At 37.4% G+C, this 25,627-nt stretch overlaps 5 protein-coding genes across 7 annotated transcripts; 2 read left to right on the top strand and 3 right to left on the bottom strand.

Moving 5' to 3' along the window:
- Positions 1-41: 41 nt before the first annotated feature.
- On the top strand, positions 42-17,770 carry LOC149673707 (2-Hydroxyacid oxidase 1-like). Of its 2 annotated transcripts, none has more exons than XM_089839408.1 (10): positions 42-144; positions 13,387-13,552; positions 14,406-14,557; positions 14,835-14,962; positions 15,033-15,285; positions 15,349-15,440; positions 15,741-15,899; positions 15,972-16,041; positions 16,118-16,182; positions 17,520-17,770. In XM_089839408.1, the coding sequence occupies exons 1-9, from the start codon at positions 42-44 to the stop codon at positions 16,174-16,176; spliced, it is 1,182 nt and encodes a 393-aa protein (XP_089695534.1). In that variant the 3' UTR covers positions 16,177-16,182; positions 17,520-17,770. The 2 variants fall into 2 exon arrangements, with proteins under 2 accessions (XP_089695534.1, XP_089695533.1); XM_089839407.1 differs by lacking the exon at positions 42-144 and adding an exon at positions 12,023-12,839.
- On the bottom strand, positions 161-9,391 carry LOC149673708 (GPI ethanolamine phosphate transferase 1-like). Its single transcript, XM_089839384.1, has 23 exons — positions 9,261-9,391; positions 4,280-4,567; positions 3,984-4,204; positions 3,674-3,905; positions 3,478-3,605; positions 3,296-3,412; positions 3,117-3,217; positions 2,896-3,044; positions 2,742-2,820; positions 2,594-2,673; positions 2,333-2,526; positions 2,187-2,259; positions 2,023-2,125; positions 1,768-1,952; positions 1,566-1,698; positions 1,390-1,498; positions 1,215-1,317; positions 1,056-1,143; positions 904-999; positions 775-830; positions 642-717; positions 462-578; positions 161-385 (listed from the first exon to the last, which is right to left on the bottom strand). The coding sequence occupies exons 2-23, from the start codon at positions 4,507-4,509 to the stop codon at positions 206-208; spliced, it is 2,850 nt and encodes a 949-aa protein (XP_089695510.1). The 5' UTR covers positions 4,510-4,567; positions 9,261-9,391; the 3' UTR covers positions 161-205.
- Nelf-A (Negative elongation factor A) lies at positions 16,478-20,759 on the bottom strand. 2 transcript variants are annotated; one of them, XM_089839391.1, is made up of 10 exons: positions 20,513-20,759; positions 20,189-20,360; positions 19,962-20,123; positions 19,800-19,892; positions 19,406-19,734; positions 19,250-19,340; positions 18,954-19,189; positions 18,804-18,881; positions 17,807-17,906; positions 16,478-17,723 (listed from the first exon to the last, which is right to left on the bottom strand). In XM_089839391.1, exons 1-10 carry the CDS (start codon positions 20,720-20,722, stop codon positions 17,551-17,553), a joined length of 1,644 nt encoding a protein of 547 aa, XP_089695517.1. In that variant the 5' UTR covers positions 20,723-20,759; the 3' UTR covers positions 16,478-17,550. The 2 variants fall into 2 exon arrangements, with proteins under 2 accessions (XP_089695517.1, XP_089695518.1); XM_089839392.1 differs by having other exon boundaries at positions 20,189-20,391; positions 20,513-20,649.
- Positions 20,760-21,060: 301 nt separating this feature from the next.
- Positions 21,061-23,178, bottom strand: LOC149673705 (sodium-coupled monocarboxylate transporter 1-like). The gene is made up of 10 exons (XM_089839409.1): positions 23,075-23,178; positions 22,896-23,015; positions 22,686-22,840; positions 22,487-22,627; positions 22,251-22,389; positions 21,980-22,184; positions 21,760-21,914; positions 21,418-21,688; positions 21,278-21,354; positions 21,061-21,216 (listed from the first exon to the last, which is right to left on the bottom strand). Exons 2-10 carry the CDS (start codon positions 23,004-23,006, stop codon positions 21,163-21,165), a joined length of 1,308 nt encoding a protein of 435 aa, XP_089695535.1. The 5' UTR covers positions 23,007-23,015; positions 23,075-23,178; the 3' UTR covers positions 21,061-21,162.
- On the top strand, positions 23,168-24,950 carry LOC149673704 (uncharacterized). Its single transcript, XM_089839412.1, has 2 exons — positions 23,168-24,202; positions 24,265-24,950. Exons 1-2 carry the CDS (start codon positions 23,966-23,968, stop codon positions 24,826-24,828), a joined length of 801 nt encoding a protein of 266 aa, XP_089695538.1. The 5' UTR covers positions 23,168-23,965; the 3' UTR covers positions 24,829-24,950.
- The last annotated feature ends 677 nt before the right edge of the window (positions 24,951-25,627 follow it).

Genomic DNA, 25,627 nt, shown 5'->3' with positions numbered 1-25,627 from the left:
CTTCGGGGTTGCACGAGTGAAAACACGAGAAATGTGACGTCATGTCAAAGGTTCATAGACCATCCAATCAGACGCGGCTAGGAAAAAAAGGCGCGAAATCTAAGCCTAGTTTTCCAAATTTCAAAACTTCCGTTACTCTTTTAGGTTAGTAATTGCAACATTTTGACACTTTTAATGACTATTTAATCACAAGTTAATTTTTAATCTACATTGCGTGACGTTTTGATCTATACAATGGTATTTGTAATTGAGTCGTTGTTAGAAGCCAAGCTAATCCGTATAAAAATGTTAGAAACAAAATTGTTCCCATCATAATTACATAATGGCTAATTGAAGTTCCAATTTCTAACCAACTTCCACTATCTTTCACCATGAAAAAGAAGTGCTGCAATCAACAGAAGAGGTATTTATTATAATTAAGCTTAATGAAAATTTAAGGAAATATAATTAATTACACTTACAAGAGCCATTATATCTGAAAATATCAAAACTAACATAAACAATGCCTTTGTTGGCACTTTAATGGCAATTAATATTGCTCTAAATCCGCAACTAACCAGTAAAAATGGAATCATGATCTAGAAAAATTATATTTAATCGTATTTATATAAATATTATAATAACCTAATAATGATAATTACTTTAATAAGTAGTAGGAATCCCATTGTAAATGGACTAAAAACAGTCAGGAAACAGTACACGCTAGTTGGCTCAAAACTAAAGAGAAATATACTTTAATTAAGATCAAACCCTTAATAAGCCACATTAACAAACCTATTTATACTGGCTATGTTTCCAATACCATAGAAAGCGTAGAATATAAAAAATATCTGAGTTAATCTCAATTAAGAGTCAAATTAATGAGGTTTTTCATTCAATTTGTTAAAGATATGAAAAGGATACAAATAGATAAGCCCTTCTTAAATCTCCTGGACCAATTCTTTGATGAATTTTACGTTGTGGGGTTTGAATTTCGCTTAGGAATGTCACATTATGCAGCTAATTATTTAAAATAATTAGTAATTAACCCGTAAATGAAATAATAAGAGTCTTACATCAATTTGAAGATTACTAAGTTCATGTTCAATACACAACCATAAAAACATCAAAATACATAAACCTAAACAAAAGAAACCTTCGTGGCTAAATTAAATAGTTAAGGATAATTAGTTTAAATTCAATTAAATTAATTAATTAATTAATTTAAAGGATACACAATAGACATTAACAAAACTAGAGCCTGGAGGGATGCGGCTATGTTTAATAATCTTGTTAGAATAGATGTTGAACCAAATAATGGCAGGAAAAATGATATCACTATATAAAATTAAACACTCATTATGATTAAATTTAATAACAATTACTAAAATTAATTAAACAAAAACGAACCTAATATAGTCCAAGAAATCATTTGGCACCATAAAGGCAACCCTAATTTGTCACCAATACTACTAGAAGTAGATTTGACAGTCATGGTTGATAACCATATTATAAAAACCTTAAAACAAAATTAATACTAATTAATCTTCATAATTAAATGGGGTTAGTAAAGGAATCATCCATACTTGTACAACTGTCAAAACCACCACGTGAAATGGTTCCCTTCTTTGAGCATCTCTCCTGCTTCTTACTAAACCAATTGCTTTACGTTTTGCGCAAAATGCTGTCAATAGCATACTGAGCCACCCAGACAAAGTCCTATAGTAATTTATAATTTATGTCTGGTGATAGTGATAGGATATTTTAATTAATAAATATGTTAATTACACAATATTATAATTGGAATTTCTTCCAACAACCGGAAGCATTGGAAATATGGCCATGACTAGACAAGTAGCGAACCAAGATAAAACCAATATCTTGTGTGATTCTTTTAATTGCGTAAATAATGGCCAAAAAGCTATGACTACTAGACCAATAGTGAATAATTCTCGATGAAAAAACGACGCTACCTATTTAATTAATATTAAAATTAACGCCATAGCTTAATTAAAATGGAAAATAATTTTTAAAGTTTCTCACTAATAATTCAACTCCAAATAGCAACAAAATTCCCACTCCAATTGTTTTCAGCCATTTTTCAGTTTGAGTTAATTGAAAGCATATTTTTTCAATTACATCCCATCTAATTATGATTAAACGTAATTAATTTTAATTTAATTATAGTTTAAAATAATAAAACTAACTTTAACATTACAAGCCACCAAAGAAATATAGGTAACAAGTAATAAGCATAGTACATTATAGGGGAAGATTGAACTGCAAATTTTACATTAATTATTAATTTATATAATTAATTAACTTTGATAATTAATTAATTAAGGATGTCCACCTTGAAGTAAGAAAGAGGCTAGAAACAATATCGACACGAATATCATGCTAATTTTGAAATGAAACCAGGTTTTTTGTTTCTCTTGGATTTTTCCTGTAGTTTCTAACGTGGAATGCATTAAATAGGTGTGGTCTTTGATTACCACCAAAATTACGTAGATTACCCAGCCAAAAAAACTCATTAAGACGCTGAAACTGTAGTACAAACGAATTCGTAATTAATTATAATTAATTATCTTAAAACTAATTTAATTTTCTTTACCTCAAAGTAAACCTATCATACTTTTGATAATAGACAAAACCCTTCAGAGCTAATCCAATTAGAGTCTGAATTACTTGAACCTTTATTAATATCAATAATCCTTACTTAATTAATCTAAATTAAATTTTAATTAGCCTAATTAACTTACAGCGTCTTTAAACCTTCTTTGTTTCATGACAGTTGATATCATTTCAAATAATTCCAGCTCCTTTTCTCTCGTTAATTCCCTAATTAACAAATTGAAATTTCCCTTAATTTATTACAATTACACAATAATCAATTAATTAACTTAATTAACGCACTTAAATGGGTAGTAAAACGAGGAGATGGTCGTCTCCTCCTTTTCTCTTTTCTTTGCACGATATTGCTCCAAAATTTGGTGACAATTTAAAAGTAAAGATTCCGCTCTGTGCTCCCATTCAGTGTTGAGAATTTCCACTGGTAATACACCCTTCAATAATTAAATTAATCCTTAATTAAACTGTTAATTAATTAAATAGATACATTAATCAAAGTCGCGTACTATTGAATTAACTGGAATTGGAATTCCAATTAGTGTTGAAATTAAAGGAGCAATATCAGCTTGACTAACATCAGTTCTTCTGACAGTTGATAATTTCCAATCTGTCAGGTTTAATCAGTTTTAATTAAATAAATTGGTTTATTTAAGTAGTTTTTGAAGAAAATGTACCACTAAAACACCTTCAGAAAGACTGTCTTTATGATTATCTTTTCCTGCCCCAAGAGGCCCGCGTATTCCAGCTCCCCATGCCACTAAAGGTGTCCTTGTTTCTTCAACATCTCCAGCTCCATGTGACCCTTAAATTAAAAACTATTAATTAGGACATTAAATTAATTTAATTAACTAAATATTAAAAACCTACCCCAATCTGTCATTCCATGATCAGAAGTTAAAATAAAAGAGGTTTGCTCATCTTGATAGTAATCATTGATTAGGTTGACAGTTTTTTCTACAATACTATCAACTACATTGATGTTATTAATGTACTCCCTAAATTAATTAAATTTTAAGTTAATTTTAATTGGTTTTTAAGTTAAGTTAAGTAGGTTTTAAATTACTTAGAGGCGGGTTTGTAAGCGTGTCCAACTGTATCCAAACCCAACAGATGCATAAAAAATATAATTTTATCATTCTTTAACATCTTTGCAAGTGTGACGTTCTTCGAGGCATTTTCCAAAAACCCCTCAAATTTCTCCAAAACCCAGGTATCGAGTTGAGAAGGGTCTTTACTAGCAAAATCCTCATCACTAGCCGAGTATGTTGTAGTGTAAATATGTTTAATAGATGTATCTAAGTGCATGGCATATTGAACAAAATTATAACACAATAACCCTCCGATACTTTATAATTTAGTAAAGAAATAAATACCTTTAGAAAAGATGTTTAGAATATCGGGACTCCCCCATGACCAAGTGTATCGTGATTGATTAAAAACGGAGTCAAAATTAACAGGGTTTTCTTTCCATCCTTTGGTAACGGCACTGACATCTTCGTAAAACCCAGCTATAATAGCTACATGACCTGGTCTTGATTCTGTCGGGACTCTTGTGTTTGATATCCCCCAACATCCTTTAGTTAGGATTATGTTTCTGTAAATTTTTTATATAGTTATAGCAAAAGGAATCCCTGATAAAAAAAGGGGGTTTAACGTATTGTTGTTATACCTAACATATGCTGCTCTAGTTAGACCATGTTCGTCTAATTCAAAGAGACGATCGGCTCTTAAACCATCAGCTACGAATAAAACTAGTCTTTTAGAAGGAGGAGATGTCAAACTACTCGATTCGTAAGGTGTCAAACCGTGGAGTATCGGAGATCGAAAATAAATGTCAAATATAGAGGCAAATAATAGCAGGTGCACGCAAAGCCCTAACACTGTTACGAACTTATCCATTGGTTTAATGCAATTATAACAATATGCATGGCGTTTTGAACTAATTAAAGGTGAAAGTTGTTAGTATTGTTTGCATTGTTAGTTCCAGAGCGCGCCGTCAATAAGTGAGGGCGCCACCATACGCAAAACCTAATACTTGCTCCTAAAGCAAGCACGCTTTACTCTCTCTCGCGCCTCGATAACGAGCAGTTCATGCTGAACTATTAACCAATGTAACTCTAAGAATTGATTACCATTAAAGTATTAATCTGTTATACTAGTCGTTTATGTCATTAAGATTTGGGATAGTTAAAATCCCAACAATTGGCGACGGAGATATTTACGACCTCGCGCTCTTTGTTTTTTTTTTTCGGGAAAGTAAATCGCGCCGTTAACCACGCCGCGACCACCGCATCGAGGAAAACGAACTTAAGCCTAACGTAAGCCTCGCGTACACGCTGTACGCTACCGCACTACCGCGTATAACAAGGCACCGCTAAGCCTCGCGCTCACGCTTCCGCTTCTACAAGGACTGGCCGCTGCCATATTGGATTTTTAGCCCTTACAAAGCATGGCTAACAACAACGGAAGTAATTTCGGACTTTATCCACCTTTTAATTCGGAATCGGAGCAATGGACAATTTATATAGAACGTCTAGAGTTATATTTTATCGCGAATGGCATTCGCACACGAGCTACAAATACCGCTATCGAGAATGCTGAAGTATTGGAGGATAAACGAGCCATATTACTGACTGTAATCGGCAAAGACGCGTATTGTACATTACGTTCCCTCACTCATCCCAGCAAACCGACAGAGAAGTCCTTTACTGAATTGGTAAAGTTTCTGAACGACCATTACGAGCCTATACCTACAGAAATTGTAGAGCGTTACAAATTCTACAAGAGGGACCGTAAAACCGGCGAGTCAGTCGCCACGTACGTAGCAGCTATCAGGAAGGCTGCAGAGTTTTGCGGGTTCAATGATAATTTGGACACTACCCTACGCGACCGGCTGGTCTGTGGAATAAATAATGATCACGTTCAAAGGCAATTACTCCAAATTAAGGGTATAACATTGCAGCTAGCCATTGAAAAGGCTAAACAACTCGAGAAAGTTGAAGTCGATACAAAAACAATTGAAATCGCATGAGCACGATGATACGACAGTAAATCACGTAGCCACCAACCGCACGCAGCGGAAAAATACGAATCTTCCACGCCAAGGAACAGCAACTAATGCCGCTTCCGCTTCTTGCGGCAGATGTACAAGCACCGAACACGCGGATGAAGCGTGTCCCTATAAGGACTACGAGTGCCACCATTGTAGGAAAATGGGGCATCTATCGAAGGCATGCCGAAACAGTAAGAAACCTTCAAGGCCTCAAACTACTAGCAATCGGTTCAAGAAGCACGACAGACGTAAAACCAGAGCAAGAGGACAGACCAATCACGTCGCGACTACCGAAATCGATAATCAGTTACCGGAATATGACGACATATTCGCAGTCACGGAATCTCGCGCTACGCTAGCCACTTCCGATGACATTCCTCACATGGAACGACCGCCATCTGCCATTCAAGTTTCAATGGAGATCAACGGCTCACCGGTACAGTTCCAAGTCGATACAGGGTCAGGCTACACGATCGTGTCATCGGAGATGTTGCGAAGTATCCAGCACACTCAGCCATTAGAACCTTGCCACGTGAAACTAGCCTCAGTTACGGGGCACAGCCTGGATGTCCAAGGGCAACTAACGGTAACCGCCACATACAAGGGTAAATCATTATCATTACCTCTCGTAGTCGTAGGAGGGCAAAGTCCCAGCCTCCTCGGAAGAAACTGGATGTGTACCGCCTTCAGTATTCTACCAGAAATCACAGATTCCGTTGCCGCCGTTACGGACGGTAACAAACAATTGGACGCCTTGCTAAACACGTACAAAGAAGTTTTCACTCCTGGAATGGGGTGCCTAAAGGACACTAAAGTAAAAATACACATTAAACCTGACGCTCCACAACCAAAATTTTTTAAGGCCAGGCCGGTTCCATACCACTTACGAGAACGGGTGGAAAATGAGCTTAGACGTCTGGAAGATGAAGGCATCATCTCGCCAGTATCCGTGGCAGCGTTCGCCACGCCGGTTGTACCAGTCATGAAGAAGGATGGTTCGATTAGACTCTGCGGGGACTATAAGGTGACTACAAACAAAATAGTAGACACTGAACAATATCCTCTTCCGAAGGTTGAGGACGTGTTCGCAAAACTGGCAGGGTGTGTAATTTTTGCGAGATTGGACATGCGAAACGCATATAACCAGCTTGAGTTGGATGAAGAATCGAAGAAGTATGTTGTAATAAATACAATCAAGGGCCTATTCACGATGAACCGCCTGCCGGTGGGATTGTCATCGTCGGCTGCAATTTTCCAGCGTTATATGGAAACGTTCCTTGGGTTAGTCAATTATTACTCACGATTCATCCCTACAGCATCGACATTACTCGCGCCGCTGTACAGCCTGTTACATAAAGACAACGACTGGGCTTGGAACGAAACCCATCAAGCTACCTTTGACGCTGCTAAACGCGCCATTCAATCAACGGACCTGCTGGTTCTGTTTGACCCTAAGAAGGAAGTGATATTAGCTTGCGACGCCTCTCCCGTCGGGGTGGGAGCGGTAATCTCTCACATGGTGGAAGACCAAGAACGACCGATCGCGTTCGCGTCGCGCACCTTATCAAAGGCAGAGCAGAATTACCCACAAATCGAACGAGAGGCCTTATCATTGATCTTCGGGATCACGCGCTTCCGCGATTATTTGCTTGGAAAGAAGTTTACCCTGGTCACTGACCACAAGCCTTTGGTTTTCCTCTTCGCTGAAGATAAGCAGGTGCCGGCAATGGCTGCTGCCAGGATCCAGAGGTGGGCACTCATGCTTTCGGCCTATGATTATCGAATAATCCACAAGAAGGGCGAAGTCCATGGCAACGCGGACGGCCTGAGTCGATTGCCATTACCTACACCTGATTGGGAACCCCCTTTACCGGCAGAAGTTGTCTTACTGATTAATGGAGGTCCGCGTGGCCCCATTAATGCGCAAGAAATGGCACAAGCTACAGCGGAAGACCCGCTGCTGAAAGAAATAATCAGGCTCACAAGGAATGGATGGCCAAATAACAAAGTAACGAAGGAAAACTTCAAAATATACCACCGCCGCTCGAATGAGATAACGATAGCCAACGGCATCTTACTCTTGGGCAACAAAGTAATCGTCCCAGCGAAACTTCAGTCGAAGATACTAGCCGAACTCCATAGCTCACACCAAGGTGTACGGCAAATGAAAGAGCTCGCTAGGTCCAAAGTTTGGTGGCCGGGTATCGACGCAAGCATCGAAAGTATGGCGCAATCTTGTGAAGTCTGTCGCCAGAACGCCCCAAAGCCATCCACAAGTTACTCTCCTTGGCCTGCCGAGTCCGCACCCTGGAGAAGAGTTCACACCGATTTTGCTGGCCCGCTGGATAACCGTTACTTACTCGTGACGGTCGACGCTTTTTCCAAGTGGATAGAAGTCGACGTGACTAGGTCCACGTCATCCACCACTGTCATTCAGTGCCTGAGACAGCACATGGCACGCTTTGGCGTCATCCCACTACTTGTGTCCGATAATGGACCATGCTTCACAAGCAAAGAATTCCGAGAATTCGTGGTCAACAATGGTATAGAGCACCTGACTACCGCCCCATACCATCCCCAGTCCAATGGGCAAGCCGAGCGGACAGTTCGCACTGTGAAAACGACACTCAAGAAACTGAATGGCGATACCAATCTGGAAGTAGACATCATCGCAGCTGGCCTCGACCTTTACACAGAAGGTACGCTCGACGCACGCCTCGCTCGATTTCTTGTAAACTATCGTCGCACACCCATTCGAGACGGCAAGTCCCCATCGGATCTTTTCCTAGGTCGTTCCATACTGACCAAAATGGATCTCTTCCATCCCAAGGAGGCCGAGACCCGCAAATATCCCGCAAGTGGATCGTACGAGGAAACCAGAAAGTTGGTTCCGGGCAAGAGGGTTCTCGCCCTTAACTTCGGTGTCGGAGTTAAATGGAAGATTGGAACAATCATGAAACTACGCGGCAGCATAATGTTCGAAATCATCACAGACGACGGTTTTCACCTTATACGCCACAAGGACCAAATCCGACTGCTAAAAGGGAACGAACCAGACGAGCGACGACCACAGAATCGCGAGAAACTCGCCAGCAGCGCCGAAGAAACGCCAATCTTCATAAATCGCCGGTCACGCCCAAAACAACTCGCTCAAAACCTTCACCTTGCACCCAGGGTTGCTACCGCATCACCGCAACCTCAACCGGCAGTAGTTCCGACAATTCCAGCACGTACTTCTCCACCGCCCGTTACGTCACTCAGAAGATCCACACGTGCAACAAAACAAGTTATCAAACTGAACTTATAAACTGTCTCCCACAAGCGCACTTTTTTTTTACGGGGAAGGTATTGTTAGTATTGTTTGCATTGTTAGTTCCAGAGCGCGCCGTCAATAAGTGAGGGCGCCACCATACGCAAAACCTAATACTTGCTCCTAAAGCAAGCACGCTTTACTCTCTCTCGCGCCTCGATAACGAGCAGTTCATGCTGAACTATTAACCAATGTAACTCTAAGAATTGATTACCATTAAAGTATTAATCTGTTATACTAGTCGTTTATGTCATTAAGATTTGGGATAGTTAAAATCCCAACAAAAGTGTAGTTTAAATATCACTTAAATGCAGTTACCATGTGTTAAAAATGTATTATTTTGAGTTTAAATGTTTGAAACCATGGATGTGACCGATTAGGGAAGAAAACATTGACACTTCCGGTTAAACCGGAAGTTAAGTAATCCCCGGGAAATTCGTATGCACCGAAAGCAAGACCACTTATTTCAATTTATTTGAAACACGTGGTTTTGTTTCTTATAGTTGCAAGTTGTATTTCTCTGAGATAATATTGATTAAAATTATCTCATTTCATTTATAATTCGGAATTAATTAAAGTTACACTCGGAGGGCCTAGATCATTCTTTCTTTCGTTTAAGAATATCCGGATTTTTAGGTTTTGAGGGAGTAGGCCCATGCCTAAACCGGTTAATTTATTTTTTTTTTTTCGCTGTACAATGCGACCAAACTTGTGAATTGAATAAATTTAATCGGAATTCGTAAGATTTTAGCACCTCTATTTCCGACAGCGACAAGATCTCGTTAAAACGGTCACTGACATTTTAAAGAAGTCACGACGACGGTCGAGTTGCTTGAACTCTAGAAATTGCTGCTCCCCTTATTTCAGAAACATTTTTCTCTAATGAAGCTCAGGGCCTATTTTTTGTAAATAAACTATAAATAGATGAAAAGTTGCGCGATTTGAAGGGATACGGTCAGAAAAATAGGGCGCCAATTTCCTACAATATTTAATAAGACCACTCGTTTCCCAGACAGGATGATAACGTAGGGGTTTCCTTAGATTCTCTATGGTTCTCTAAAGATCCTTTTTGCTATTTTTTCGAACCACTTTTTTTACCGGCAATTGGCCCCCTTTTTTCCAGAGTGCTTTGTTTTGGGACCTTATTATTAAATTTTTCTTTTCTTTTTTCATTATATATGACCCTTCTTGACCCACATTGAAGTACCCCTATATCACTTTGAAGTTCATTCTTCAAGTCAATCTTAAGCCGGCTACACACATTTTTGAATCCAGCTGAAGCTCGCCATAGAGCGAGGTTTCTTCGGAAAATGTATAGGTGCATAAATTTATAAGATATGTTCCATAAGTATGACACTGTCTATACTTAGTAATGCTAGAGACTTACTGAGAGCTAGTCAGAGAATTGACTACACGCGGTTTTTGTAGTCCATCTTCATATTTAGTCTGTACTAAGCGTTTAACTGCGCCTCACCAGGCGTCGCTTTACGAGAATCTATGACGTCTCACCTATACGTCACTTCACGACAAGATCTCAGTAACCAGTGACAAACTTATGGAACGTATCTTATGAACTTATGTAATGCGTGGCACCGACTTAGAACTTTCAATATTTCGAAGATTGAAACCTTTTTACTCCAGAGTACAGACTCGAGTGGTTAGCCCCTCTCCGTAATTTATTTTTTTGTGAAGCAACCATAAAAATTTCGTATTCATAATGTTCTAAACTTTTGAGGTTACGAAATGCACGACCATTTTTTTTGGCGGGAAAGAAAGGGTATTTGGTGGGCTATCTTTTGTTCCAAAAATTTTATTTATCTTGAGGAATTGTTACTACAGGCAGGGAGGAACCCACACGACTTAAAGTTTAGATAAGTAAATAGAGATAAATGAATTTGGGGGAAATTTTTACGAACGCCCGTGGCGTTAATTTGAAATCTTTTCTTTCTGAGAAAAAGTGACAGAAAATATTCGTGGTTTGAATATAATCTTACGTAAAATATGTATATTTTAAATTGTTTAACTGGAAAGTTTCTTAGATAGTGAAATTCTTCTCTTTTCATAATTTTAAACGTGACTCAAACAAATTTTACGAATTTTCATTTTCACGTGTTACGAAACTTTAGATAATATATATACAGGGTGTTTCTGATAAGTCTGCATCCATAAATTAAGGGGGATGTTCTTTGGGAAATCAATTTTGAGTCGAAAATGTGACTTCTATCTCCATTTTCTTTGCCCTAAGGGACACTGTTTTCGAATGGAGATAGAAGTTACATTTTCGACTCAAAATCGCCCAATAAAACATCCTCCTTATTTTATGGCACACTTATCAGAAACACCCTGTATATATCTATATACCTATACCTGTATCTTTCGCGAAAACAAAAAACCACCAGTGGCAATTTGTTAATTGATTTTTTGGTGATTTTTTTCTTTCAGTTTTATTATTTATTATTTTATTTAAAATATAAACCAATTTTGGGACGTGGTTTAGTTGGCATACAAAATAATATGATAATAGTCATTGAGCGTCTTGGTAAACCCTACTAAATCGTGATTATAATGTCCTCCAACTAATTATAGACAATACGCTAGTACTCAATTAGTACCAAACGGGTTTATTTGAAAGAATAAGTACGCTATTTATTTCCGTAATCTTACTATGTTTGTTTTTGCTTTAGGCCACGCTATAATTACGTTTTTAATATAATTGAACCCGTCTTAAAATTCAGGATATAAAATATTTTCTTTTATGAATAAATTAACATTTTGTTTTAATTTATTCATGATTCGATGAAAGCTTTCACTAGAAACAAAGGTATGGCATAATGAACGACGTACTTCCACGTGCTGATGGTTTGTAGTGGGATCACTACAAAAATCTAGTTATGGAGGAAAAAAACACTATTGTTTCAACATTAGAGTGTATTCCATTCACCCATGAAAATTAGCTCGCGCCAATTCTTCGGTAGATTTTATTTTAAACGTGCGCCATTGAAAAATATTATCTTTCAGTTTCTTACTTAAATACCTTGAAAACTGTGGGCCGGAAGCCGAAATTTAGTAGAACATTTTGGGCTTCAAATAGGCTGTAGAGAACCCACAGTACTTCGGTTCTACTACGCTACCTACATCGAGGAGCCGGTCACTAAGTGCTATCGGTGCACACGGCTGTACCTTTAACTGTACTAAAGAGATTACGCGTAGTCTTTAAAAGCTTAATACCCTTGACACGTAATATGTGTACAGATAATCTGACAGTGATTAGCCCCTCGACCCACGTAGTTGTGTATAATTAAAACCCTGATTAAAGGGTAAAGTCTAGCAGTTCAGTTTGATTCTGAACTAGTAAGAAGTTATTGAGTAACTTGACTCATTATAGATGGGCTAAAATCGTTTCGTTCCTTTTAATGAAAAAAATAAATAAATAATTTATAATGCGTTGATTAGTCTTACCTATTTAATAGGTTTTTAAGCGATAATGGTAATAAACTCTTCCTCTCCGTCGTTAGAAAATGTTTTCTACGTACCTACCTACCTAAATCCCCCCTCCAATTTTTTATACAGTCGGGGTAGAACAGCCAGTTTTTGAGTTTTGAATCCGAAACTTCATTCACTCGTTGTCCGAGATGGCTTCCTTCAGGTGGACGCGATTTTGTCTAGCGGTTCTAGCCTTTTTACCGTTAACTTCAGTTTTAAGTCAAAATAGGTATTATAGAAATACCCAAATTCCAAATAATAATCAAAATAACAATCAGAACTATAATAATAACAATCAGAATTATAATAATAATAATCAGAATTATAATAACAACAATAATAATAATCAAAATCAAAATAATAATCCGAATAATGACGCATCAGGTAAAATATTCTTAATTTTATTTATTTATTTATTTATTAATTATTTTCTTTTAATCAACGCCTGCGTGTACTTAAAGATATTGTGCTTAATTTGAGTGATTTATACGTTCGCGTACGAGTTGTTTACACCGATTCAGCCGGGTTATATTGGCCCCACGGTTTACATTTTCTATCAGGAATTATTTTCGAGTTATGATTGGAGTGTTTTATTGATGGCCCCTTAATTAAATTATCAATCATTGTCTATTCAGTTTATTAATTAAATTTAAGGTGCCATCCGTAAAATACTAAATCCAATCTTAACTTCAAAACGGTAGTCCGGAATGCAAAATGTCATAGAACATTTTTGACTCAACAAAGTCCCCTTTAATTTATGCCAGACTTGCCAGAAACACCTTGAAAATATATACCTATTTGCCATCTTCGAAAGTATAGTAAAAAACTAATGTCGCTAATTATTATATTACCCCCTCCCTTAACCTTAAAACGCGTATCTTAAGAAAGAAAAAAGGGGGTAATTATTTTAATTTTCTTTTATGTCAATTAGTGTATGGAAACTGGATTCCTCCGGATCAGGCTTGCGAAGGTCTCTATTCCATCTATGATTTTAAGGAATACGCCAGACAAACCTTAGATCCGAAAGCCTTTAATTACATTGACAGTGGAGCCACTCTTTTAAATACAAAGAAACTTAACCGGGAAGCCTTCAACAAGTAAGTAATATTTTAAATAAAATAAAAAACCCTTTTACTTCAGGGTGGTTTCTTTACTCTGGTTTCACTATTAAAAGTAGTTTAGAGGTACCCCTTTTTTGTAATCTCGTAAAAAAAAGTCGAGAAACTGGTACCGTTATAAGTAACCTATTAAATATACGTGTGATATGCACTTTCAGTTGTTGTAATGCTATATTTCTTGAAGGCTGAAAAAATTCAACTGATTTTTATATATCGGTTCTTCTAGACCGATTTGCATAGTTAAACATCCAGGAATTATCTCGGAACTGTTTTAAAATTAACAGTTTCAGATTAGCACCTCCGACCAATTACGTAACGCCCTGCCTTTTTGTTAGAAATATTCACGTGGCACGCTCTATATCTCGCGCCATTAGTTTCAAATCTCGCGCTAAATTTTATTCGACATGGAGCGTGAATCTTTTCAGCAAAAAGGCATGGCGTTACGCGATTGGTCGGAGGTGCTAATTTCAAATTATATAAGAAACCTCAGATCAAATATAATTTGAGTTTTAAAATTATTCGGGGTTATTTCCTGGATGTTTCAGCCAGCGTCATACTTAGCGTTGTTACGTAACTTAAGGTACCGTGGGTAATTTTAAACGATTTTGATCTTTTAAAGGGCCTTGGGGGTCTTAAAAAACTTTTTATATAATCGGTCAAACATGATCAAAATCAGGGCGTGTTCCGACTTTTTTATTTGGGTAGGGGATTTAGGGGTGGTGGTGTATCAAACGTGGGGTTATATTCACTTGAATTGCTTTTTTTTCTTTTTATGATTTCATCAACGATCCCATTATGTCAAAATTAAAAGATTAAAGTGTTGAAATTCTAGATTAACTCTACGGCCAAGATTCATGGTAAATGTGGCCAACGTTTCATTAAGTACAACAGTTTTGGGGGAAGAAATAGCCACTCCTATTGGAGTATCTCCAGCTGCTGCCCATATGATTGCCCATCCTGAAGGCGAAAATGCAACGGTCAGAGGTGGGTCTTAGAGCGTTGTAAGACCTTAAAGTGAAACAAATTACGTCGAAATTGAACCAGAATTTAATAATTTATAAAGTTATATAACCGATTTTGACCCAATCGCTCCCGTTTTTGGCTTATTTTGAAGAATAGGTCCCAGTACGTGCGGGTCATCTAAACTAGGTTGGGTTAGTTAAATATCAAGGTTGGGTTAGACCAGGGTACCTATTCTTCAAAATTGGCGCATTTCGTAGCTCAATAACATAACGTTGTTTTATTTTGACCTATTGGTTAGCCGTCAGTGGCGCCAGAGCTATGATGATTGTTAGCAGTTACGCCACCGTATCCATGGAAGAAATCGCCGCCAACGCGATACCAGGAACGGTCATGTGGTTGCAAGTTCATATCTTAGCCAATAGATCCGTTAGTTGAATTTATTTATTCCTAATAAGGCTTAGAATGAGTTAATGACCTTAGTTTGACCCCTCTGAAGATTGTCTACGATATGGTAAAACGAGCCGAACGCTTGGGTTTCAAAGCTATCGTTTTGGGTGTCGATGTTCCCGCTCTTGGTATCAGATACGATTCAAAGAGGGACAAGTACTTCTTGCCACCCGGTGGTAAATACGCCAATTTTGACAAGTACGGTCGCGCTCAGTTGGGTGATCCCTCGGCTACTTGGAACGACGCCGTTTGGTTGCGATCCATCACCCATTTACCTCTCGTAGCCAAAGGAATTCTTACCGGTATTTTGCATTTAGTTTGCCTAAGCCTAAATAGGGTTTAATATTTTTAATTCCCCCTACTAGTTGAAGACGCTCTACAGGCGGTTAACGCTGGAATTTCTGGAATTATCGTTTCAAATCATGGTGGTAGACAACTGGACAGTTCCCCGGCAACTGTAAGTTCGTCTATATCTTATTTAAGCCTAATTAGCCTTATTCCTGATCAGCGCCACCTACCCATAGCGGCGACTTTGAGAACTACTGTAATCGGCAAGCCAATCAGATGTCGCTAAAATCTGGTGACGTCATTTTGGTAAGACCCCGAGAGTGCCCGTCAGTGACGTCACCAGATTTTAGCGACATCTGATTGGCTTGCCGATTACAGTTGTTCTCAAAGTCGCCGCTATGGGTAGGTGGCGCTGATCAGGAATAAGGCTAATTAGGCCAAATTTATCAAAATTCTTTGGATCTTTTAGATTGATGTTTTGCCCAAACTAAGACACGCGTTGAACGGTAAAGCCGAACTTTATCTCGATAGCGGTATTAGAACTGGTATTGATATCTTGAAAGCCTTGGCTTTGGGCGCCAGAGCAGTTTTTATTGGTCGACCAAATTTTTGGGGACTTTCCTACGGTGTACGAAACAATTTTGCTTATTTTAATTATTACTGCCTTAAATTTTATTAAACCTTTTATTTTTTTTTAAAGGGAGCTGTCGGTGCTAGATGCGTTTTAGACATTTTAACTGACGAACTTAGAAACGCCATGATGTTAACTGGTAGTTACGAGAACTAATTTTAATAGTTCTAGAACGAAATTAATTTGTACGAGAAATTTTCTATGGTTATTTTCAGGCACAACTAACGTTAAAAGCGTTCCCGCGTATTTGGTGAACAAGTCTATTTACTGTTAACTTTTGGTAAGTTTTCTTTTATACTCCCGGGTACGTTGTATGTATACTCCTTGGTTTATGTCATCAGTTTCGTTCCTTTAAAATTGCGCGCCTTTGCAGTGGCCAATAAGCTTACGAGAAGGATTTGGCGGGGGGGGGGAAAGCAACCAATAAGCTCAGGATTTAGGTTTTGGCGGGAAAAGCAACCAATTAAATTTCGATTTCAGTTTTGGCGGGAAAACTACCGATGCTCAAAGCAATAGGCCTACTTTAATTAAGTCTTAGGCCTAAAATATTTTCAAAAAACGTTAACACAGTTAAATTTAATGAGAAATATAGTTTTTTTTTAATACACAATACAGATTATATATATTTTTTTTGTCGTCGGAATTCGTATTTACAATTATAATATACAAAAATTTAAAGGATTACAACAAATTATTTTATTTTCCCCTTCCCTGAAGTTTCCATTGGTGAGAAATTTGGTTTTCTTTTATAAAGGAGCGGGAAGACTTAAGCCTATTTCTCTAAGCCTAACGATTAAGGGGGAAAATTAACAAATATTTATTACTAATTACATCTATTGCATATGCCATCTATGGAAAAATAGACCAGAATTTTGATCTAACGAAAATTTTAAAAGTAATGGCGTTATAGTTACTTAGCAACCACTAATAGACTTTATATAAGAGAAAAATTAAATTAACAATGAAAGAATGGCACTTATAATTTCTACAACGCTAAAAATACCAAAAAAAAAAAAAAAAAACCCTAACTGCACCAAACAAAAATAAATTGCATTGCATTGTGTAGTTTTGTTTGTTAGGTGTACAAAGTTTTAAGCCTATTTGTTAATTTACAAATAGCAAATGCGTGACAATAATATTTACAATTCTATATATTCAACTTCAACCCTTTTCTTTTACCCCCATAGTATTTTAAATGAAAAAAAATTATAATTATTTCCGAGTGATGGGACCAATTATATACAAATTACAAAACTCTATGATTGATAATCATACTATGGGATTACTAACCAAACATGCTATAACGGAAAACCGGGGACTATAGACTTATTGTACTAAATGATATGAAATACAAAATAACTCTCGATACTTCTTTTGATTTTTTTTTTTTTTTTTTTTTTTCACATTTCAAAATTTAAGGGATCTCAAGAGTTAAAAGAAAAAAAAAAAAAAACATTGCATTAAACTCCGAATCAGACAAAACTCTTTTTTTCCTGTTTTGTTTTTGTTTTTGTTCCAATATTTTTTATTTTAGAAAATATTTATTTTCCTTATTATTTATTTTATTTTATTTTTTCCTTATTATTTATTTTATTTTTTGTTTCTTTTTATTTTTAGAAATGTTTACTTTCTTACCGAATAATCTTCTCTACACGTCTGCCTTGATTATTTTTTTCACTCTTTTCCATTCTCCAGTTTTGTAATTCATCTGGAAGTGTGTTTCAATAGTGGCCATTTGCGCAACACCATTTTGAAAAATTTCTTCTTTGTTTTCACTTAATTTTATTGTTACTATATCACCCAAGGGCGGGCACGGATTATCTGTGTTTTTAAAAAAATCAAACAAATAAAGTAAACTCTAAAATAAATATTAAAAAGTCTATTAAAGAAAGTGTTATTCAAACCTCTAGATCCTGCCATAAAACCCAAAATAAGGGCTTTTTCTGGTCGAGTAACTTTGTTGGAATTTTTAAACATTTCTTGGGCTTCCATCATTTGGTCTCGCTACAATTTAAAATAATAATTGAATGAATGATTTATATTTAACATTATTTGAGTTATACAACTTGGAAAATATATTTCCCTGAGTTTTCCAGGTTTTTTTCCCAATATATTGTTCTCATACATTTCCTGGAGTTTCCCAGGTTTTTCCCATACATTTCCTGGAGTTTCCCAGGTTTCTCCCATACATTTCCTGGAGTTTCCCAGGTTTTTCCCATACATTTCCTGGAGTTTCCCAGGTTTCTCCCATACATTTCCTGGAGTTTTCCAGGTTTTTCCCCATACATTTCCTGGAGTTTTCCAAGTTTTTCCCCATACATTTCCTGGAGTTTTCCAGGTTTTTCCCCATACATTTCCTGGAGTTTTCCAGGTTTTCCCCCATACATTTCCTGGAGTTTTCCAGGTTTCCCCCCCATATATTTCCTGGAGTTTTCCAGGTTTTCCCCTCATCTATTTCCTGGAGTTTTCCCCCCATACATTTCCTAGAGTTTTCCAGGTTTTTCCCCATCCATTTCCTGGAGTTTTCCAGGTTTTTCCCCCATCCATTTCCTGGAGTTTTCCAGGTTTTCCCCCCATACATTTCCTGGAGTTTCCCAGGGTTTTTCCCATACATTTACTGGAGTTTCCCAGGTTTTTTCCCCATACATTTCCTGGAGTTTCCCAGGTTTTTTCCCCATACATTTCCTGGAGTTTCCCAGGTTTTTTCCCCATACATTTCCTGAAGTTTTCCAGGTTTTTTCCCCATTTCCTGGAGTTTTCCAGGTTTTTTCCCCATTTCCTGGAGTTTACCATGGTTTTTTCCCCATACATTTCCTGGAGTTTTCCAGGTTTTTTCCACATATGGAGTTTTCCCAGAGTTTTTTCCTAACTATGTGTTACCCTGAGATATTATTAACTTACAGAGAGGTGAAGACCTTTCTTTGCAACTGCAACAGGTGTAATTTGCGAATTTGGTTGACTTTGACTAATCATTTGTGGCTAAATACAAACAAAAATGATTATTAATTAATTAATTACCCAAGATAATCTTAATTAGTAGACAAGGCTTACAGGGGGTGGAGTTCCTGTAACTTGAACGCTAGCTCCTCCCATTGAGGCTAAATTTCCTATTGTTTTAGCCGTGTGGTTTGCATTACTGGGTGATAATATGGTAGTAGCATTAGGGTTACTAATGATTACGCTGCTAGTGGAAGAAGGATTAGTTGTTGGTGAATTACTGGAAGTTGATTCTAATGAAGCTGAAGACGGGGATTGGAAGGAGACAATTTGGGTTTGACCAGTTGTTGCTAAAGTAATTTGAAGTCAGGGGCGTTAACCTTAGTTTTCTAAATGATCATATAACTTACTAGTTTGACCAGGAAGTCCCGTTATATTAGATGTAGGCAAATAATCTACACCAACAGTTGAGGATGTTACTGATCCACTGGGATTTGTTAACTTAAATATTAATATTTAGTTAGGTATTTAATTTATCTAAACAATAGTAAAAACTATATACTTACTTGCGTAGAAGAGAGCAGACCAGCTGCGTAATCTGGAGTAGCAGTTTGAGTGGGTGTAGTTGCGAGAGGTCCAACAGTAACCCCTTCTTTCTTAGCATCTGGAACTTCATTCTCAGGTAACTTCTTGCGCCTTTTAGCGTCTCTTCCGTAACCCTGTGGTTGTTCCGTGATATCTAACAGTTTAATTCCCCCGTCCTTTTTAGCAGGATTAGGACGACCTATAGCTCCGCTAACAGACCGATTGATGGAATTTTGTCCTAATCTATTTGGCTGAGAACGGAATGTGCTAGAACCTAACAAATTCTTGGCCCCTAATCCTCTAAAGGAGCCTGAAATATGAGAACAATGTAAGCAAATTAGTTTTTAAAGTTAATTATATTTATAAGTTATTTACCAGCATCACTAATTGATTTTGAGATTCCTCTGCACCTAATAGGCACTGTTGGAGTTGACGCGTTCTTTTTCAAGCTCAAAGCCGCGTCATTTGCTGAATAAAATCGGAAAAATTTTATTCTAAAACTAGTAGTTAAAGGTAAATAATAGACTTTTTAAATACATTTTTGTAAAAGTTCAGCTCTTAAAGCGGCAGATTTTGGTTTCCTTTTCAGTGCAAAATGTTTAGCAGGTTGAGGTAAGTGTCCCACAACGGTGTTGAAAGAGTTACGATTCAAATATAAACATTCGAGAGGTAAGATTGCTTGGTCACAATATTTTTTGACTACGGAGGGCGAAAATGTTGATTTTTATAGAAAATATAAGTTAAAATTCCCTGACAGTTTATACCTATCTTTCGAACATCGTTAGTTAGATCCGTAAACACTTTAGCGTTTTCCTCAATTTGGAAATTTAAATTTCCCGTGCTTGGGAAAGCTTTTAGTAGCTCCGCTAACATAGACACCCATTGGTCGTTATCGGCAGATGCTACTTCTATAACCTCTTCTAACTCGATTCTCCACTGTTAAAGTTAAGTTTAAAATAAACTTAGCCTTTAACAAAGCGATAATTAAGCCAATTTTAAACAAATTTCGGCGAATTAAACAAAAATTAAATAAATCCCGCCAAATAAGCGCCGTTTTCGAGTGTTTTGATAAGTTAGGCTTAGCTTACCTCTTCGACGTTCCTACGGGGTATGTGTAAGAAGGCCAATAAGAGTTTCAATTTAACTTGGGATTGTAAATCGATGAAACAGTCTCTGATGTTTTTTAAAACGTCCTGATTTAATTGCGAACAAATAGAACCACCCGTCCATAAATCGTTACTCGTTCCTAATTTATTATGTAGCCACAAAGATGTGTCACTGTCGCGGACGTGCGCCATCTTGGAAACTTCTGAATTTCAGCCGCCATTTTACATTAAAATCCCCGTGAGAATATAAAAATGTAAACAAAAAAGTTTCAGCGACATCTCGCGAATTATTCCAACAATAAGATAGATTTTAAAGTGTATTCACACTGAAGTTTACAGATTGATTTTATCACTTTTATTAAATTAATCGTTCAGTAAAATCCTGTTCATTGAACGGGATTTTTTTCCAGTCAATTTTAGATATATAATTGCTATCTTATGGGGGTTGATACTATGTATAATTTTCTTTCAATACGGTGGCGTGTTAGTGAGCCTTTACGATGATAATTCGTGTCTATAGAGCAAATATAATGTGGGTTTTTGTAAGCCCACTTCCAGGGGAAAACATTTATTTATTTCAATAATCATTACAAAAATTGATGCGAAACTTGGTAAAATAATACTCTCTACACTTATGTGAGAACAGTATTTAATTGAACTCGATTTTCGTGTGAACCGTTTTTGAGCTGCGATAGGGAGATGGGCAATTAAGTTAATTAGCCTTTAATTAATTTCTTAAAAATTCACCTCCTGATTGCTTTTACTGGTAAACAAATCGCTCAGAAAATCTTCATGAACATCATGATGAGATTTTGATAATTTATCTAGATAAAAATTATATAGTTTCTTTGCTATTTGCGTGAATGTTTGACCGTGGAACCACTTACCTGTTATATAAGACATCGCAACGCCAATTAAAACTGTGGTAATAAAACCAATAGGCATATACCAAGCGAAGGAAATTTTGTAAAGTGGGAAAACGTCACTATTGTTGTCTATAGTGTTGTTTGTAATAATTGAATATTGCGTGTAATTTCCCACTACCTCGCAACCCTCAATTGAACGTGGTAATTTCCTGGTTTTTACGTTACTTAATTTATTACCAATGGCCATCCAAAGACCTAGTATGACCGAAATGGTCAAACCAATGAAGGACCCCTTCAATGTAAAACTAATTATATCACCCGGCCCTAAATTGTTTCAAAATTATTAATTATGCCACTAATTACCTTAACGTTAGCCTTTTTAACAAACATTCCTATGAAAAAGACACCAACTAAAGGCCCACCAAAGATCCCAACGGCAGTTGTTACGATCGGTGTCGCTTTACCAACGTAAGGAATTACCAGAGCGAACCCAGTACACAGGACACCATAAGCCACGGCTTTCAAGTCGGGTAAAATTTGTATTATCACAAAAAGTTGGTAATTTATAACGAAGTATACTTACTAAGTCCCCTGCATAGTATAACTTTAGTCCGTCGGCCTAGGGTACCGGAGTAATTAGGGATTATAATGTCATGTATGGTAATTGTCGCGAAAGTGTTGATAAATGAGGACAGTGAACTCAAAGAGCCACTGAAGATACCAGCAGTCGCTAATCCAGCCAACCCGGTGTATTGACTTAAAACGGTTGAGATGTAATAAACCACAATCTACAATTTTAACAAAGTAGACAATGGATATTATTGTCTTCGTACCCCGATTAAGCTTCAGCTTACCTGGTCTTCGCTTTTAACTTCCGTCTCCTTGTAATTTAAAATGGGATCGCACATATGGTAGTTGGCATAGATGACAACTGCTACTGTCGTCGAAAGCAACGAAAACAAGATGAATAGGATAGATCCAACAGCTATGCACCTGCCGAGTTGGACGTTTTTTATGACTCACTGTGTCTTTTGTGACAGTAAACGCCCGTTTGTTTTGATTTTTCGACGCGCTTTATAAGCCTACTTACATTTGAGCTTGCCTCAAGCCTCGAACACTTAGGGCTCGTTGCATTCCGGCTTGTCCAGTCCCCAACATACTGAAGCCGATTATTAAACCACCGAATGCCACGGCCCAAAATGAGTACCGATTATTCGTGTCCTCGATAAACCTACATATATCATATATAACAGCAATATTTTTCGAGAGAGAATAAAAGGCCTACTGACGTTAAGTTTCCAACGCGATTTCCCATGATTCCAATTTCCCAGACTTTGGCTATACCACCCGCGTCATAGGTCCCTTTAACAATTATGAGGATTACGCAGGTGAAGATTAGGACCGATTGCGTCAAGTCCGTCCATATGACTGCCTTAATTCCACCCTTAAGAGATCGACTATTTTAGGTTTTCGTTTCTCGTTACTGTTTTTGGACTTACTAGGGTGGAATACATGATGCAAATTGCGCTAAAAGTCGTTAAACATGTCCAATAAGGCAAGTGCGTGATGACGGACAAAGATATGGCTGGGACGTACATAACCACACTCATGTACACAATCTATTGAAAGATAATCACAACCTTCATGAATGCAAAATTGGACGTATTTGGCAAATTACTTGTTGTAGGAGGTAGATTATAACGTAAAAGATCCTCAAGGTCTTGTTGTACCGTTTTTCGATGTACTGAAACGAACATAGATATATATACGGGTCTAGATACCCTACTGAATCGGGGGAAAATACGGAGATGACAGCTAGCAGTCGACGCGATTTTCCCGGGGGAAGATACTTAGTGCGCCATCTATCGCTGAATTTTGAAAGCTAAAAAATTCGATAAATAACTTTTGCCAGCGGGCGTGCTGATGCTTTGCAATAACAGCTGATATTTAAAGAGATTTAAGCGAATGTTTGTTCAAAGTAAAACTATTTCCTAATCTGAATGGGAGGTCCTCTTATTATGTTCGTAAGCAAATCATTTTGTAAATAAGAACAACTGTTAACCATCTTTAATGCCTTATTTCACTAACATTTCATTAAAAACACTACTTCTTTTACATAAAAACTATTTATTTCACTTAAGAACATAATTACACGTATAAAGGAGATCAGAAATACGTAAAGATATTTGAAAAGTTAAGCCTAATTTGAATTTCCCGCTCTTTTCATATTCGAATTTCCCGCGCTTTCCATATTCGAATTTTTCGTTTTTTTTGTTTCTTGAAACTCTCAATAGATGGCGTTTGGATCTAATTCCCCCGCCGTAAAGCGTCGACTGCTAGTTCTCACCTCCGCATTTTTTAAAGGGCCTAACAGAGGGGAAGTGTATCTAGACCCGTATATATATCTATGGAAACGAAATAAAGGTGATTTATATACCATTTGGATCTTGCACGTGATCTGAAGTGTATTTTGCATATCAAAATTGGCGCGTGATCACGTTATACGCATTTAGCACGTAAAGCCATTAGGCCCAAAAATTCAAATAAAATCTAGAAGATAAACGGAAGAATGGGGTTTGATTTGTTTAATATTTTGGGTGAATTCCTTTACCCACCCCCGCCTCGTCACAACATGTATTGGGAAAAGTGTAACAACTTGGAATATGTGACATCCTTGATCTACATTATCGGTTTGTCCATTTTCAAGATATTTTTGATCTTAATGTGTAGCAACGCCATTCACAAGATAATCCGTCAAAGACGTGGTGGAGGACACGAATTATCAAGGACCATAATAAGATATACGGTATAAAGATAATATTGGAATCGTTGAATTAATTGTAATTAACCCATCCATGACATCCTTAGATTTCGGGTTTCCTACTTCGATACTGGCTTCCGCTAAGACTGCTAAGCCCCAGTCTGATTTACGAACTGGGAATTGCTCTACGCAGGGCTATAGAAAGTCTTCCCGAAAAGATTCATGAGCCCATCATGTCGGGGTTAGATAGGAGCAGCGCCTTTTGGGTATGGCTAGAAGTGGCAGTCTTCGCCCTCCTCCTCTTTTTCTTAATGGAAGCGCCATTAACCCAAATGCTGACCCAATTCGGACGTTGGTGCGTCGCCCTCGACGTCAGCGCGGTTAAAAGAAGACGCAAGGCGCACAAGCGTTCGACCATTCGGGATTTTAGAGTCCTTGGAGAACCCGTTGTTGGTGTGGGCGGACGTCAAATATTGACAAACCCCCAAACCTCCAAAGAAACCAACTTATTGAAAGTGGCCGCACAAGATGTATCAGAAGCCACGGATATCTTGGAGAACCTTGTGGAAAAGAACATCGTTGGGACCGAAACCACTGAACCCAAACGCATCGAAACCACCATAACGACCGAAACAAAACCGCTAAGACGTAGCTCAAGAAAGAACAAATAATACCTGACTTTTATTGTTATATTATATATAATTTACTTTTAAAACTCAAAATTTCTACTGCAAGAAAATCTTTGTGAAACCAAAATTAACGCGATATTAAAAATCTTAATTAAATCGTAAAATTTACTCACCTCGTAAACGCTTATATAAGGTATCTTGAAGAACACGGGAACCACGGCGTAGGCTGCTATTAATCCTCCCAATCCGTAAAACAAGTTAAGAATGAAGAAACCAGAGCCGTACATATACATCTCTCCAATTAGGGCGGTCATACCATGCCCCGAACAAGATGTAGCGAACTGAACAAATTAAACCTATAATAAAACTGGTCTAATTTGGAAGATTTGGGTCAAAATGTTTCATTACAATCGATATCGCAGCGGGTATGACGGCCATTTTACGATTTCCAAGCGCAAATTCCTCCAAAGTACCTTTGGTCAAACCTTTTCGACCGTAATAAACACCGATGGCTAGACATATAACTTGGGATGCGATTAAAATCGCGTAATCTATAACTCCAAAGCGTGACATTACGCAACGAGTCAGGTGTGCGTATGAACGAGTCCGATTCGAAAATACTATACAAACTCTTTTACTATGTAGTCACGTAGTAGGTAGGCGTATCACCACTCCCTCAAGGGTGTGTGAATTAACATTTACACCACATTTTTCATCACGTTTGTTTATAAACTTCAGATCTTTCACTGTCAGAATTCAAACAGTTTTGCTACTACTAAACGTAGTTTTATTTCATTTATCAATTATGCAAAACAACTGTAAAACTCATAAAAATAATTAT

The sequence above is a fragment of the Phalangium opilio genome, unplaced genomic scaffold (genome assembly GCF_054372755.1).
Source record: "Phalangium opilio isolate 3A_F unplaced genomic scaffold, DU_Popi_V2 ptg000048l_1, whole genome shotgun sequence".
Taxonomy (NCBI): Eukaryota; Metazoa; Arthropoda; class Arachnida; order Opiliones; family Phalangiidae; genus Phalangium; species Phalangium opilio.
Note: the sequence above shows the minus strand (reverse complement) of the source record. Positions and strands in the feature narration are given on the sequence as shown.

Coding starts and splice junctions, on each gene's coding strand:
- Nelf-A (XM_089839391.1), bottom strand. CDS start 20,722: ATGGCGCACGTCCGCGACAGTGACACATCTTTGTGGCTACATAATAAA. Junction 19,893..19,961: donor AGCTGAACTTTTACAAAAAT/GTATTTAAAAAG, acceptor GATTTTATTCAG/CAAATGACGCGGCTTTGAGC. Junction 19,190..19,249: donor GGGACTTCCTGGTCAAACTA/GTAAGTTATATG, acceptor AAATTACTTTAG/CAACAACTGGTCAAACCCAA.
- LOC149673708 (XM_089839384.1), bottom strand. CDS start 4,509: ATGGATAAGTTCGTAACAGTGTTAGGGCTTTGCGTGCACCTGCTATTA. Junction 3,606..3,673: donor GCTTACAAACCCGCCTCTAA/GTAATTTAAAAC, acceptor TAATTAATTTAG/GGAGTACATTAATAACATCA. Junction 3,045..3,116: donor CAATTCCAGTTAATTCAATA/GTACGCGACTTT, acceptor TAATTATTGAAG/GGTGTATTACCAGTGGAAAT.
- LOC149673705 (XM_089839409.1), bottom strand. CDS start 23,006: ATGAGTGTGGTTATGTACGTCCCAGCCATATCTTTGTCCGTCATCACG. Junction 22,628..22,685: donor AATCGCGTTGGAAACTTAAC/GTCAGTAGGCCT, acceptor TGATATATGTAG/GTTTATCGAGGACACGAATA. Junction 22,185..22,250: donor AAGTTAAAAGCGAAGACCAG/GTAAGCTGAAGC, acceptor TTAAAATTGTAG/ATTGTGGTTTATTACATCTC.
- LOC149673704 (XM_089839412.1), top strand. CDS start 23,966: ATGGGGTTTGATTTGTTTAATATTTTGGGTGAATTCCTTTACCCACCC. Junction 24,203..24,264: donor GGACCATAATAAGATATACG/GTATAAAGATAA, acceptor TGACATCCTTAG/ATTTCGGGTTTCCTACTTCG.
- LOC149673707 (XM_089839407.1), top strand. CDS start 12,605: ATGGCTTCCTTCAGGTGGACGCGATTTTGTCTAGCGGTTCTAGCCTTT. Junction 14,963..15,032: donor ATATCTTAGCCAATAGATCC/GTTAGTTGAATT, acceptor ACCCCTCTGAAG/ATTGTCTACGATATGGTAAA. Junction 15,441..15,740: donor TGGACAGTTCCCCGGCAACT/GTAAGTTCGTCT, acceptor TGGATCTTTTAG/ATTGATGTTTTGCCCAAACT.